A 17,155-nucleotide genomic window follows, 5' to 3' on the forward strand; every position below is an offset into this window, starting at 1 on the left:
CACCATTTCCCGCCACTAGTTTGTTGTCACTAATTTGATTCGTCATCACTGCCAGCTGTGTTATCGTTAATCACCTCATTTGTCTGTGTATTTAAGTCCTGTGTTTTCAGTTCACTCTTGTCCGGTCTTGTTTACGTATGGTTGTGTTTGCTTGCTGTTCTTCGTGTGGAGTTTACCCTGTGGATATTATCAAATACTGTTTGAACCTTTATCTTCATCTTCGTGCCTTTATATGCAGCACAACCGTGACGGGTGTCTAACTCTCCTCAGCAGCCTAGTGAAACAACATCAACTTAGTGGTGCAACTTGCTAAGCCACAAGCCCCGAACCTTTCAGGTCGCGGGTTCGAATCCTGTGTGGCACATGCCCAGACCGCAAGAGGTACTGTGGCCAGAAATCGTGCCAGAAGCTGCATCTGTTCCAGACTCTCACTCTTTCTGAGAGTGATCTGATGATCATGCTTTGATCTAATTGTTATGCTTGTTGTACATGCTGCATTTACTCTGCCTGCGGTGCCTTCGGTGCTTGGTTACTTGTAGTAAATTTATTATTATAATGATATCTGTTCTGTCATATCATGTAGACATTTGGGATTTGAAAATGTAATTTTTCTGATGTCTTATGGTAGTTTTCTGTCTCATCTAATGTTGCCACTCTCTGTGTCCCCACAGACCTTCATACAGAAGCAGTACAAGCAGCCTTGGCAAAGTATAAAGAGAGAAAGATGCCGATGCCCTCAAAGAGACGCTCTGTTCTAGTTCAGTCCTCAGTTGAGGCATGCACTCCTCCAGGTAAAACACACACACACACACACACACACACACACACACACACACACACACACACACACACACACACACACACACACACACACACACACACACACACACACACACACACACACACACACACAGCTAGGATTTAACAGTTAACTTTACAGATTTATTACCATTTTTGACTGCTATTTAAGCAATAGCATAAGATATTTAGCTACACTTTACATTCTACTTTATATTTTCAATTGACAACAGTTGATAACAAATGTGCATTTCAGCCCTTGATATCCTGCTGAGTAATCCAATATAAACCAGCATGAATTCCTTCATGCTGTTCCAGGCTGGTTTATGTTGGCATAGTGCTGGTCTAACTGGTGAAGCATGAAAATGAAAATCTTCATAATCGTGATATTCTCAAGTAAAACTGGTTTGCTGGTCCACAAGAACTCCTGCTCTACATGCCGTTGAACAGCAAACCAGCAGCCAGCCTTCCCTGTTGATCCCAGCATGAAAACACACACCTGCTGCTGGTGACCATGCTGGGTTTTTCAGTAGGGGATGTTTTGATCTTCTGAGTCTTGGGAGAACAATGCATAGTTTTCTGAATAATAGCCTCATTATTTACACAAAGAGAACTGCTCCTGACCACTCAGTTCCCAGACCACCTTCCCACACGCTTGCATATGGAGATGTTTAACAGAGCTCCAGCTTTATTGACCCACTGGCGGCATATTTAGCTATTTGAGTATTACATTTAGCTAACACACAACATTTAGCTAATGGACCCTTCCTTATTTTGGGGTATGAGAGATTGACAACATCTTTTTTCATAGCTCATGTGACTTTGAGTCTTTTAAGTATTAACTGAATCCCTTAGGAGAAATAAAAAAGACACACTTGTTGACACACTGTACATTAACAGTACAGAGAGGTAGCATTAATGCGGACAACTCAGATTATATAATTTGGTTCCGTTTTCAACGGTTTAGTTCCATTTTCTTGTAAAATATTTGAGTTCATATTGAAATCTTCGACTTTTGATGGCAGACTTTGGTACTTTGGCAAATCTGAGCACAGTTTGAGATATTATTAAGATCACTTCTGAAGCTCAATAGGAAATGTATGTGAGATGTACAGGAGATCAATCTGAGAAGCAGGAGAATGAATCTCCATTTGTCCTCCATGTAATCTCATTGCTGTCTTGGAGAGTTGCAATCATGATGACAATTCTTGAAAAAGATTTTAACAGGATTTTGATGATAAGAAAAGAGTGTAGGTAGGAGTAGTTTTGGCATGAGTTGAAATATACTATAGAGGAAAAGCAGGGAGAACGGCGTAGCTGATCTAGACAGGTGGTGCTGGGGAGGAGGAGGGACAGAAAACAATAAGGTTGCATAAGGTAGAGATCGATTGGCTTGGAAAAAAAACAGTTAGCTACCTTGAAGAGTTTCATGCATTAAAATCCATGATTTGTCGTTCCTATTGGTTATTTTGTTTTGTCTCATCTGTGTTGATGTTGTTATATCAGTAAGACTATATTTGGCCTTTCACAGTTTATTTAGTTATGTCTGATGAGATCTTCATAATGGCGCATTATTACATCCTGTGGTCAGATAAGCTCATCTCTCACACCTCATGTTTGTGTAACGTCTTTGCTTTGTCCGTCAATATGGATTACATTAATGCAGTGTTTGTTTAACGCTAACGAGTTTCAGAGTCTTGGTGTCCGGATACACTCTTCTGTCCTTCTTCGGTCAGAATGATGAAGTCAGGGAAAGGTCAACGGGATTAAAGGTTCAAGGGTGGGGTCAGATCAGCATAACGGGAGCCATTCAGGGTCGCTCCCTGTGGGAATTGGTCATGGTCCGCTAAGTCTTTTGTGCCCTGCATGGACGCAGTAACGCACTAAAGCTGTCTGATTGCCCCGACGGAGATGATCTGATAACCCATCTGGCCTGTCAGATGCCCCACTCTTGCCCTCTCGCTTCACTCTTGAGGCGGGTCTTAAAGAAACCCAAAAATGAAAAATCTGTCATTTACTCATTAACGCTTCAGACCTGCAGGACATTTTGAAGAATTATGATGCCGTTTTTTTACATACATAACTGGCACCTTCTAATTATGATATCCGTGGTGCAGAAAATCCGGATGGAATCAAGGAATCCAGTCATAAAAGTGGAATTTACTATATAACGTGGAATGTCACAGAATTTGGCAACATTTTAGATGAATATATTAACACCATTTTTGACAATAAATTTGTATAAATTCGGAAAAATATAAATGGACAACACAGATTTTCTGAAAAGATAAAACATTCCACAAGGCCCTATTATTGTAAAAAAAAAAATAAAAAAAAAAATGTTACATTTTTATGAATTCAATTGATTAGAAAATGTCAAAAATAAAAAAATTCTTAATTTGTTGTTAAAATCCATAAGTGTAAAGATATTTCAATTAATTAGACATGCTTATAAAAACTTGCCATTAAAATTAAAAAAAAAAAAAACAGAAAAATTAAGAAGGATTTGGGAAAAATACATTTCATAGGCCCTACATGTTAAAGTATGTAGTGTCTACATGCTTTCAATCTCCAAACCAGAACAAAAAGCACCATAAAGTATCATGAAAGTTTGTGCATTATATTCCGAGGCCTCTGAAAATGGCGTTAATTGCTACATGATATAATCATGCTACAAATGCTCTAAAATCATAGCTTTCAATCCTACCCCTCTCAAATCTCATTTGCACCTCCACATAGAGCATCAGTCATGTGACGTGCGAGACCCAGTGGTGTGGTGTGGATGTACACTCTTCCCTCCTCAGAACAGTGTGTCTGATTGGATTCTGCTTCTGTCTGGATCTGACCAGCTTGAGAAATGCCGTCTGACCCACTTTCCCTGGCGTTTCTGCTGATGTCTGCAGTGTCCCGATCTCAGAGACACACACCTCGCTGCTGCACCCACCGATGGAGAGGTTTTAGAAGAATTATTTCTGTTTTAAAGGCCAGCTTGCCAGTTATTGTCAGGATAGCGGTCGTTAGGTGTCTTTCTTGACACATCTACTCATTTCAGTTCATCTCGGCCTCCTCCTTGTCATTGTCAGTTTCTCTCTCTATTGTGTCTTCCTCCTCCTGAATCTGTGTCAAGGTTACACTCATAGTGCCCGAGGACATGGAGTCACAATACAATTACAATAGTTCTAGTTTTCACCAGGCTCTTTATAGATCATTAAACATGCACTCCTTTCAAGAGGGAATTGACTCACATTCTGATCATAAAAATTGTTTCAGCTCCAAAATATACTGGATAACTATTTCTATATTTATAATGAGTTACTTACAATAGTATATGTGATCAAAGCTGAATGTTCAGCATCATTACTCCAGTCTTCAGAGTCACATGATCCTTCAGAAATCACTCTAATATGATGATTTGATGATCAAGACACATTTATGATTATTATCAGTGTTGAATATGATACATTTTCTAAAGAACAGCATTTATTTGAAATAAAAATCTTTTGTATCATTTTAAATATATAATATTTGATCAATTTAATGCATCCTTGCTGAATAAAAATATTAATTTCTGTACTGACCCCAAACTTTTGAATGGTAGAGTATGTCAATTATTTTTAAGTAGATATTGTGTATATTGATATTCATATCATATTGGATGCTGATCTTTGGGCACCTTGTTCTCTAAATCATCATCATCATCATCATCATCTTCATCATCATCTTCATCATCATCTTCATCATCTTCATCATTACAACAGGAAAAGCCAAGCTTGATTTTCATATGTAATTTGTGTAGGTTAGTCTTGAGTTGAGTGCGTGTGTGTGTGTGTGTGTGTCTGATAATCACAGGTATCACACATCATTCTCCTTCATCAGTACACACACACATTAGGATAATGGCTTCCACGTTTCATGCATGACTGTTTGTTGCTCAGTGTCTGTCTCTTAATTCGCTGGACACGCTCTATAGTAATTGCTCCCCGCGGGTGATTAAGTGCATAATTAATGTTAAATAGATCGGCTCCCTCCTGCAGGCTTCCTTCAGTCAGTCTCTCTCGCCTTTGTCTTCAAATCTTTCATTCTGACAGTCTTTTCTCTGTTCATTTCTCTGTGTTTGATGAAGAAAATAATACAATGAACATTGAAAAGCAACTTTTATGGAATGTAAATAATAGAGTATTACATGCTAAAGCATTAAACATCATTTAGTAACTCGTTTCACTCTGTTGTAGCTCAAATCATGTGACTTGTTCATGAGGAAGATATTACTATAAGCACATTATAGTATTTTGGACAATAAAAATACCACAATTTTACATTTAAAGGCCCCGTTAAAGGCCTCGCAATTCCTTCTATCATATATCTGTCATATATCATATCTATCATTCATCATATCTGTCATATATCATATCTATCATATATCATATCTGTCATATCTATCATATATCATATCTATCATATATCATATCTATCATAGCCGTTTCAGAACGTCTGACATAAAACGTAAATGAACTAGCAAACAGCAGATCATTATTGGTAATGGGTTAATGATAATTATACTTTTCTAATAGAGTTAATTAATCGTGAATTCATTATAATCTCTTTTAAATGTCTTTTTCTCTCTGTTGTTACACTCTTTACACCACAGCACACAGTTTGAGCTATTTTATTAATTAATTGTCGGACATCTGTTATTTTCAATGGCGTAACATTTATAATGTATTTATAATAGGGAAAATGATGCAGTCATGCGTCATCATAACTGCAGACCTCACACGCTCCGCTTCTGACCACATGAGCATCACTTCATATGTGTTTCCCCCGGCAGATCTCACCAAAGTCATGTTTCAGTGTGGACTGAGGACTTCCTCTCCCAGAGCGATCATATATCAGTCCTCCTGGTGTTTAGGATGGAAGCTTTCAGTAGATTTTATTTTGAAGACATTTTACTGTACAGTGGCCCCCAAAAAGCATTAGGATGATTAAGTCACACTCAGGGTCAATTTACACAACACCATTTTAGACTTAAAATAGGAATAATTTTACGCGTTTTCACTGTTCATTTACTCGACAATGGCGTTTTGGGGGATGAAAACTCTAACTTTTGGAAATGGGCTTCAAAGTGCAAGTTTTTGAAAGCGATACTGTTTTGGTCATTGTGTAAACTACAAAATCGTGAATTTGTGTAAGATAGTGACGTCATGCGTATGCATATTAGTTGTTTAATCTATAGTGTTTCTTTACAAAGTTTCTTTACAAATATCCGTGTGAACGGGGATCATTTTGAGAACGTTGTCGTTGTTGTACATGAAAAACGTAAAGGAAAAAAGTTTCTGTTTTTAGTACATCGTTGTCATGTAAACGTACCTTTATAAATGTAGGGCATTTCCTTACATTAGATGACAAAATATCAAACCAAGCTGAATTTAAATTAAAGAGATGTATGTAAAACTTCTCAAGCAAAAAAAAAAAAGAAAAGTGAAATGATAAAACAATAAATATGTTGTTCAAAATGAAGATGTAAAGAAATGTGAGACTGCTTGTGACAAATGACTGGATCAGATTAATAAAGTGATTCTCTGCTTAAAGTCCTCCTGTACTCAATCATTTTATCCCTTAAAACTCATCTTTGATCTCCAAAATGACATATTTAAAAGTTTTTTCCGTGAAAATATCTTGAATGTAACTCGACACCCTTGCCTCGTTTAGTATGCGCGGTTCTATGAATATCCAAATGAGCCCCGCCTCCACTCACTCCCTCAGCTCAGAGATCCACTGGTTGACGATCACACGTTGATCTGATTGGTCACAAGGTAGTTTGTGACGTCAGAAACACCAGCGATTTCAAAGCGTGTTTTTGAGACTGTCTTTGGTTCACTGCAGTTTTAAAGAGAAAATACTTTTTTATGAATTTGCACATGGTTTGTCTTAAAGCATATTAAAAACACCACATAGACATATAAACAACATTAAAAGCTGGATTTTCACCAAAGGGGGACTTTAAAAATCAGCAAAAACAGCTGATTAAAAGAGCAAAACTGATGAGGAAAAAGGAAGTTTGTGATGAGTGTCAGTGACACTTGACACTCTGTATGCGATTGTACCTGTTCTCATCTCACCTGTTCTGTACCTGTTCTCATCTCACCTGTTCTGTACCTGTTCTCATCTCTCCTGTTCTGTACCTGTTCTCATCTCTCCTGCTGTTCCTGTTCTCATCTCACCTGTTCTCATCTCACCTGTTCTCATCTCACCTGTTCTCATCTCACCTGTTCTGTACCTGTTCTCATCTCACCTGCTGTTCCTGCGCTCACAGACACGTCGTCGGCGTCAGAAGACGAGGGTTCGCTGCGCCGGCAGGGTCGGATCTGCTCCTCGTCCCCGTACCAGGCGCACCCGAGCGTGGAGCACTGGTTCAACAGGGTCATCCAGGGCTCGTCCACCTCCTCGTCCGCCTCCTCCACCTCATCACACCCCGGAGGAAGAGCCCATCACTCCTCCAACACCACCTCTGCTTCAGCGGCCACCGTGCTGGCCGACCTCATGGCTCACACACAGCTGGGTCAGTACTGAACACACACACACACACACACACAGCTGGGTCAGTACTGAACACACACACACACACACACACACACACACACAGCTGGGTCAGTACTGATCAGTTAAAGGGGTGGTATACTTACACTTTTCACAAGATGTAAAATAAGTCTCTGATGTCCCCAGAGTGTGTGTGTGTGTGTGTGTGTGTGTGTGAAGTTTTAGCTCAATATACTCTATAGATATTTTTTTATAGCATGTTACAATTGTCCTTTTTTGAGGGTGAGCAAAAATGCGTCGTTTTGTGTCTGTTCCTTTAAATGCAAATGAGCTGCTTCTCCCGGCACAGGGGGCGGAGCTTCAACAGCTCGTTCTTATCAGAGCCATATAGACCCCTGTGTTCCGGGGGCGGGGTTTATTTTAGGGTTCATGATGTCACTAATCCGGGAGGAATGTGGTGTAGTCTCTACCAGCCGTTTGTTGTAGCCCTTAAAAAGTTATTTAAAATAAAATATCTCCCTTTGCTTTGAGCTTTGAGCGTTGTAACTTTGCAGATGTTGTTTATGCTCAAACAGCAACATTACACACTAACTAAAGTTAGAAAAGTGAAATCACAATCAAACACCCTGTAACGCTTTCTAGGTTGAAGATGATGGAGGCGCGAAGTCGAAGTACAAATAATAACAAAGGTTTCATTCATTCATTCATTATTTATTTATAGAGCACATTTAAAAACAACCCATGGTTGACCAAAGTGCTGAACAGGACAAGATAATCAATACAATTAGTAAATACTATACAATACACAATACAATATACAATACTATATAATAAAATTACAAGAGCAGTCAATATGATTACAAGCATACTAAAATAAAAACACATTAAAAATAATACATTTACAGGTTAAGAAAGTAGATTAAGGATCAGCATTAAGAAAGTATCTTTTAAGCTTTGATTTGAAAGTGGCAATTGACGACTCTGATCGAATTGATAATGGTAGGCTATTCCATAATTTGGGGCCTGCTATTTCAAAGGCTCGGTCACCTCGATGTTTCAGTCTCGATCGACGTACAGAGAGCAATCCAAGGTTACTAGACCTGAGTGACCTGGGTGGGTTGTGATAGTGTATGAGGTCCGATAGGTACCCCGGTGCTAGGCCGTGTAATGATTTGAAAACAAAAATTAAAATTTTGAACTCTATTCTCTTTCTGACTGGTATCCAATTTAGAGAAGTTAGGATAGGCGTAATGTGATCGAACTTTCGACTACCAGTCAACAGCCTGGCAGCAGCATTTTGTACTAATTGAAGGCGCCCTATTGATGATTTGTTAGCTCCGAAATAAAGTGAGTTGCAATATTCTAGTCGTGAGGTGATAAACGCATGAATGACTATTTCGAAGTTCTTAGAAGAGAGAAAAGATTTTACTTTTGCAAGACGCCGTAAGTGAAAGAAACAAGATTTAACAACAGAGTTAATTTGTTGATCAAACTTAAGGCCTGAATCGAATAAGAAACCTAGATTTTTTGCTGATGAAGTAACATGAGGATTTAACTCATCAAGATCTAAAGTACCGGAGTCATAGCGATCATTTGGTCCAAACAATATTACTTCAGTTTTGTTTTCATTAAGAGCTAAAAAATTTTGTGTAAGCCATATCTTCACTTCCTGAAAACATGCAAGAAGGACTTCTAGAGAGCTTGAGTTGTTTTGTTTAAATGGAAAGTACAATTGGGTGTCGTCGGCATATAAATGAAATGACACTCCGTGTTTAGAAAAAATAGAACCCAATGGTAACAGATAAAGAGAGAATAATATCGGAGCTAGAATGGATCCCTGTGGTACACCACAGGAAAGATGAGCTGCTGAGGAAGTGCAATTTTCAATGCATACAGAGAATGTTCTATTAGTTAAAAAGGACTGAAACCAATTTAAAACGGTGCCATGAATGCCTAAATTTTTCAGTCGAAAAATAAGGGTTGAGTGATCGACCATATCGAAGGCAGAGCTCAGATCTAAGAGGACCAGGGACAAGGTTTAATTTTCCCAACATGAAAACAAGCAGTACAGTGTGCTAGTGCACAAACATTACCACAAACATTGACCGACACTGAAGACTGAAACAGAGGAACTTAAATACACAGGGAAATGACAGAAACAACAGGTGACAGTGATGATGATGGTGATGAGGACCAGGTGCAGGTGATGACTGAGGACTCTGGGAAGTGTAGTGCAGACAGGACGATGACAGACGGTGAATGTGACATTACTCCCCCCTCCCGCAAGGCGCGTCCCGCGCCGAAGAAGGCAGCATACGGGAGGGGGGGGTGGGCATCCTGGAGTCCGTGACGGGAAGGTGGAACAGGTTCAGAAGGACGGACTCCAGGATGGTGGCAGGACAGACAGAGGAGGAGGTGATCACGACGGTGCAGACAGAAGACAGAACCAAGGCGGTGCAGGTTGAAGACAGGACCAAGGCGGTGCAGGTTGAGGATAAGGCCCTGGCGGTGCGGACCCTTCGGGTGGCCATGGCGGTGCGGACCCTTCGGGTGGCCATGGCGGTGCGGACCCTTCGGGTGGCCATGGCGGTGCGGACCCTTCGGGTGGCCATGGCGGTGCGGACCCTTCGGGTGGCCATGGCGGTGCGGACCCTTCGGGTGGCCATGGCGGTGCGGACCCTTCGGGTGGCCAGGGCGGTGCGGACCCTTCGGGTGGCCAGGGCGGTGCGGACCCTTCGGGTGGCCAGGGCGGTGCGGACCCTTCGGGTGGCCAGGGCGGAGAAGACCCTTCGGGTGGCCACGGCGGAGAAGACCCTTCAGGTGGCCATGGTGGTGAAGACCCTTCAGGTGGCCATGGTGGTGAAGACCCTTCAGGTGGCCATGGTGGTGAGGACCCCTCAGGTGGCCATGGCCCCTCGAGTGGCCAGGACGGAGCCCTATGCCCCCCCCCCCAAAAAAATACTTGGGAAAAGTCCCGGGTACCAGAGAGGGCTCGGTGCTGGGCAGCGATGAGGGCTCGTGCTGGGCAGATCCAGCGATGAGGGCTCGGTGCTGGGCAGATCCAGCGAAGAGGGCTCGGTGCTGGGCAGATCCAGCGAAGAGGGCTCGGTGCTGGGCAGATCCAGCGACGAGGGCTCGGTGCTGGGCAGATCCAGCGGTGAGGGCTCTGTGCTGGGCAGATCCAGCGATGAGGGCTTTGTGCTGGGCAGGACCAGCGGTGAAGGCTTTGTGCTGGGCAGGACCAGCGGTGAAGGGGGCTCAGTGCTGGACGGGACCAGCGGTGAAGGGGGCTCAGTGCTGGACGGGACCAGCGGTGAAGGGGGCTCAGTGCTGGACGGGACCAGCGGTGAAGGGGGCTCAGTGCTGGACGGGACCAGCGGTGAAGGGGGCTCAGTGCTGGACGGGACCAGCGGTGAAGGGGGCTCAGTGCTGGACGGGACCAGCGGTGAAGGGGGCTCTGCGCTGGACGGGACCAGCGGCGAAGGGGGCTCTGCGCTGGACGGGACCAGCAGCGAAGAAATCTTTGAGCTGGACGGGACCAGCGGCGAAGAGGGCTCTGAGCTGGACGGGACCAGCGGCGAAGAGGGCTCTGAGCTGGACGGGACCAGCGGAGAAGGCGCTGATTCGCCCACGGTGAAGGGCGATCCACAGCATAATAAAACAAAGTCAATATACTGGGCCAGAGTACAATTGGGGTCTACATCTGGCAAATATAAACCTACTTCTAGGTCCAGACCCAACCAAAAACAGTCCTTCAGTTCCCTGTCGTTGAGTGGAGCCAGGTGGCAAAATTCCACAAACTCACCCACATAGACCTCTATGGGGCGTTCCTCCTGGAAGATGGAGCAGAGTTTCGTGACTGGGTCCATCCTTTAGAGCCTATTTTTCAGGGTCGGTCAATCTGTAACGCTTTCTAGGTTGAAGATGAAGATGATGAAGGAGGCGCGAAGTCGAAGTACAAATAATAACAAAGGTTTAATTTTCCCAACATGAAAACAAGCAGTACAGTGTGCTAGTGCACAAACATTACCACAAACATTGACCGACACTGAAGACTGAAACAGAGGAACTTAAATACACAGGGAAATGACAGAAACAACAGGTGACAGTGATGATGATGGTGATGAGGACCAGGTGCAGGTGATGACTGAGGACTCTGGGAAGTGTAGTGCAGACAGGACGATGACAGACGGTGAATGTGACACACCCCTTATCACCGCCCGCTGTTCACATGTGTCCTCTCGAGCTGATAAAGATGTGTGGTGTCTTGGTGCTGCTGAAGGGAATAGTCCACATAGAAATGAATATACTGTCATTCATCGACTCGCACTCATGCCGTCTCGAACCTGTACGATCTCAACAGTAGATGTTTCGCAGACTCACAGTGAAAGTGAACAGAGACTGGGCCTGTGGCAGAACAGCACTGTGATAGTGTTATAAAACTAGTCATAAGACGTGTGCCTGATGTTTCAGATCTTCTGAAGCCGTACGACAGCTCTGTGTGAGGAACAGGTGGAAATGTGTGCTAGATTTTCATTCTGCAAGGATGCATTTAATTAATCAAAAGTGGCAGTAAAGACATTTATAATGTTACAAAAGATTATATTTCAAATAAATGCTGTTCTTTTGAACTTTCTATTCATCAAACTATCTTGAAAAAAATTAAAAAGTTTTCACAGAAATATGAAGCAGCACAACTGTTTTCAACACTGATAATAATCATAACTGTTTCTTGATCATCAGATCATCATATTAGAGTGATTTCTGAAGGATCATGTGACACTAAAGACTGGAGTAATGATGCTGAAAATTCAGCTTTGATCACATGAATACATTACACTTTACTGTATATTCACATAGAAAACAGCTGATTGAAATTATAATAATATTTCACTGTTTTTACAGTATTTTGATCAAATAAATGCAGCTTTGGTGAGCAGAAGAGGCTTAGAAGCTTCTGAACAGTGGTGAAGTCTCGGCTGACGAACTGTGTGTTTCTGTAACAGCTCACTGTCTTACACACAAGCACAGATCCTGCGTTCATCTCCATAGCTGGACATGCTAATGCTAACACACTGCACTGCTCTGCCGCCGCTGATGATGAGGATGAGGATGATGATGATGATGATGATGATGTCCTGTCTGCATGCGTGTGTGTCTCCTGCTGCTTCTGAGCTGTTTCCGCTGTGCTGGCACATCTTCAGTCCTGAAGCCAGTCTGTGCAGAGAAAGCCAGCGCTGGCCTCGTCTCACATGCGAACTGAGCAGGATTAACTGAAATAATCATAACCTTCGCTGTTAATAAACCCAGTTAAAGGAATATTATGTGCAATACTCACTCTCATATCGTCCCAAACATGATGTTCTTTCTTCAGTTAAGCACAGATAGAGATGTTTTGTGAGAATGTTTCTGCTGCTGTGAAAGTAAACGAGATACGCGTGTAAAGCAAGAGAAAATTCTCAATTTAACTCAACACTATAAAACACTATCAACACTAGCGCTATACTCAACACTGTAAAAACATTATTTTAACGGTAAAAGACTGTAAAAATGTGACATTAAACACCTGTTAATTGGTAAACAGTAAGTTCCCGTACTATATAGGGGGAAAAACTGTAATAGATCTAACCTTACATTGCATGTTATTTTACAGTAAAATAATGTTCAGACACTTTTTGACCAAAAATTTTTACGTTTAGTGTTTGTTTTTTGTTTTTTACTCCATCAGAATAGTACAAAACTTAATAAAGTTTTTGGCACTTGCTGTGTGAACAAAAAAATCATGGACCTGATTAAAAAAGGTTAAAAGTTAAAAATAGCCACACCTCTACTGTTCGTGGTCTGAAATGAGCGCATTGGTAATGAATGGGAGACGAATTTCATTTAGTGGAAGCGTTTGGTACTGCGGCCAAATGACATCTCACTGAAAACTAATTTTTTTTAAAGACTTAATTAGATTCATGGCTTTGATTTTACAGTAAAACCTGTTTTGGAAAATACATCATATAAAAATGTAAAATAGTATTTTTGTGCATTTTTAATTTTACGTTTAAACAATAAGCGTAAAATTATTTTTTAATCTTTTTTCACTTCAGCAATAATCTGCCAAGTGTCGTCTTTAAAAATAGGCCAAACTGAAGTCTGTGATCCAAAAAGTACCGTAAAATCCCCTAAAAATACAAAATATGAAATAAAAAAACATAATCTAACTAAAATCTAGTACAATCATTTCATTTAAATAATATTAATAATAAAAAAGAGATGATTTTTGACCGCCACGCGAGCAGAGGGTTAGATGTACAGTTTTTGGAAATGAATAAGATCAAGTCATCTGGAAGACATTCACTGTAAGTCTAACATTCCCATAATTCCCTGTGTGACTCTTCATTTTAATAACTATATCTCTTAGTTTTTTTATATCAGTCATGTACATCAGTTACATGATATGTTGTTTAATTAAAGTTTATTGCATTGGTATATTATCCACAGGGTGGGCCATTTATAATACATAATACACCGTAATAACGTGGGAATGGTTGGTGATATTAAAGTCCTGTTTGTGGCACATTAGTATATGTGAGGGGGAAAACTCCTCAAGATGGGTGGGGACCATGGTGGCCATTTAGAAGTCGGCCATCTTGGATACAACTTTTGTTTTTTCAATAGGAAGAGGGCCATGTGACACATCAAACGTATTGGTAATGTCACAAGAAAAACAATGGTGTGCTTGGTTTCAACGTAACTTTATTCGTTCATGAGTTATTTACAAGTTTCTGACCACTTATAAAATGTGTTCAGTGTGCTGCCCATTGTGTTGGATTGTCAATGCAACCCTGTTCTCCCACTCTTCACACACTGAATGGCCCCCAAGGTCTCCCGATCTGACCCCCTTAGACTTTTATCTTTGGGGTCATCTGAAGGCAATTGTCTATGGTGTGAAGATACGAGATGTGCAGCACCTGAAACTACGGATACTGGATGCCTGTGCTGGCATTTCTCCTGCGGTGTTGCTATCAGTGTGTGAAGAGTGGGAGAACAGGGTTGCATTGACAATCCAACACAATGGGCAGCACATTGAACACATTTTATAAGTGGTCAGAAACTTGTAAATAACTCATGAACGAATAAAGTTACGTTGAAACCAAGCACACCATTGTTTTTCTTGTGACATTACCAATAAGTTTGATATGTCACATGGCCCTCTTCCTATTGAAAAAACAAAAGTTGTATCCAAGATGGCCGACTTCTAAATGGCCACCATGGTCCCCACCCATCTTGAGGAGTTTGCCCCCTCACATATACTAATGTGCCACAAACAGGACTTTAATATCACCAACCATTCCCATGTTATTACAGTGTATCCATATAAATGGCCCACCCTGTACATTAGTATTTTCCTCAGCTTGTGGAAAAGCTACTTGTGATGAACTTTGATTTATTGTTGTCACGGTCATAACCCATACAAGAGAGAAACAAAGCAAACTCAAACACTGACTGAATCAAGCAGAATCAGGGAACGAAACAACTACAGAGAGACACAGGAAACTTAAGGCATGAAACACAATAAAAGTCCTCAAAAGAATCGTGACAAATGTTATTAATGTGGAATATTAACATTATTTCAGTTAATAAAATATACAGTCCGTCCTCCACCAATTTAAAAAAAATTTTTTTTTAAGTTTAATCTGTAAAACTTCACATGGTGCTACCATATTTTCCACTGTAAAGTTCTTGCAACCACACCTGCCTGTCTTTATTTCATGGTGCTTTTTTTGCCGGTTTTGAGCTTGACATGATCCTCTAGTCACTGATGCTTTCAATGTATGAACAAGAACCGAATGAGACGTCTTTAAACTTACTCATGTAAGTTTTGCACGGCATGAGAGCGAGTGATATCATAATGGCAGAACACATTCACTTTACTCAGCTGCTCTTTACAGGGAACATTTGCATTCCCACTGTATCTCCTCCTCTTCTGTCGCCTCCTCCTCTTCTGTCGTCTCCTCCTCTTTCTTTCACCCTGTTTTTCCGCCTCTCTGCCCTTGAAGGCCGGTATCATGAAGCTGGCCCTGGGCACCGACTGTAAATAACCTCAGATTTCACACAGTGTCAGAGTCGCTCTGTGGATCCACTGTTCTGCAAGAGTCGAGATGACACGCAGAACAGCTGCTGTTGGTTAATGGTGTACACAGCTCTTGTGTTGAGTGTGTCGAGTAAGATGGACAGTAAACACCACATGGAGTTAGGAAGAGAAACGACAGCGAATCAGAACATATTTGATGTTTTGTTCCATGTGGAATTTTGGACCAATGAGATTTCATGGCAGGTCAAATATTTATAATACACGCTAAAAGTATGTGCTTTGATGATGGCAAAAGTATATACTTTTTAGACGATTTAGCTCACTCACTGTTAGGGTTGGGTATCTATCGTTTGAATTTTAACGATTCCGATTCTTATCGATTCCTAATTTCGATTCCAATACAAAACAATTGGATATCATTCACTTAGTCTTATTGCAAAACATTTAATTGTGGCTGAATATCATGAACAGAGATCAATAGGCTAAATTTCAAGCATTAATTAAGACAAGTAAACACTCAGTAATTAAAAAAAGAACAAATAAAACATTAGCAATCTCAACAAATAGATACAACTGAACAAATAAATGACTGAAATAAATAGTGTTATAATATTTTCAGGTTTTCAGTTAGAGAAACGGTAATCAAATGTAAAATAGCACTGCACTTTATAAATAAAGTATACATTACATATATAGTTACAAAAGTTATTCAGTCAAGAACGAGTGAATGTCCTCTTTGTGGTTTGTTGTGTGATTAGTGTTATTATAGAGACGCTGCAGGAATATTAGTGCTGTCACTTTAAGAGTTTCCCCTACTCTCCTGCAGCTCTGAAAACAGCGCAAAACATTAAACCTTCAATGGTTTAAAAGCACTTTTTCTGTGCACACGTTTCGGATGTGTGTGCAGCACATAAAACGTCTTATTGAAATGCTCACAAAGGAGCATGTGTTTAATTTTATAACAAGCATCCGATTCCCAGCCCTACTCACTGTCATTTCACGCCACCCCACATCCTGCACTGCTTCTTAAATGTATGATCAATATTATAATTTCTCATGGGTTTGATCACAGAACACCATGCATTGCTGTATCTTGACCTCCACTCACCTCTGACCTCTGACACCTCATGACAGACGGCCCCAGCGCGCCGCCGGACGTGACAGGCCTGTGGGAGCGCTCAGTGCATGAGGAGCGTCCACAGGTGGCGTCGGTGCGAGGGCTTCCCCGCGGACACACACACACCAGCGTCCTGGAGACCGCCGACGGTGAGCATCTTCCTGTCACACACACCTCTCTGTCCTGTCATCTCATCTCTCCACAGAGCTCTCTCTCTCTTTCTCTCTACTGCACACAGACACACTGAACACGGTGTTTTTAGCTCTGGTCCAAAACCTCGGGATCTGATCGGCTAATTGCCACGGAACCTCAGAAGAGACCGAGACTCGTCTCACACTTCATTCCAGTGCAGTTTGACTAATTCTAATGTTGGTAAGATACAGTATTAGAACAATATCAGAGCCCGTCTACGGAGAGCCTGGCCACTCCCTTTTAAGTCCTATTGTACCGAATTGTGGTTGTAGTTCCACCAGAGCTCCACTGGGGGCGATCGCCCATGAGTGCAGAATGAATGGGAGTCTATGGAGCTAGATGGCTAAATGTGTCTCTTTCACCCGATCGCCGTTGAGAAATCTCAGATTTGATTGTAGGTTTTGCAAGTTCAACATGGGTTATAGGTC

General features: G+C 41.5%; 1 protein-coding gene across 7 annotated transcripts in view; it reads left to right on the forward strand.

Moving 5' to 3' along the window:
- The window catches only part of dip2a (disco-interacting protein 2 homolog A), a 185,138-nt gene that overhangs the window by 111,346 nt on the left and 56,637 nt on the right, over nt 1-17,155 (forward strand). For 5 of the 7 annotated variants that reach the window (XM_079880628.1, XM_079880629.1, XM_079880631.1 and 2 more), the window contains 3 exons: nt 672-791; nt 7,112-7,357; nt 16,553-16,684. In XM_079880628.1, the coding sequence (XP_079736754.1) occupies nt 672-791; nt 7,112-7,357; nt 16,553-16,684 (498 nt within the window). The remainder of the gene's footprint in view (nt 1-671; nt 792-7,111; nt 7,358-16,552; nt 16,685-17,155) is intronic. The other 2 variants (XM_079880632.1, XM_079880633.1) reach the window with 1 other exon arrangement.

This window comes from Squalius cephalus, assembly GCF_949319135.1.
Source record: "Squalius cephalus genome assembly, chromosome: 9".
Taxonomy (NCBI): domain Eukaryota; kingdom Metazoa; phylum Chordata; class Actinopteri; order Cypriniformes; family Leuciscidae; genus Squalius; species Squalius cephalus.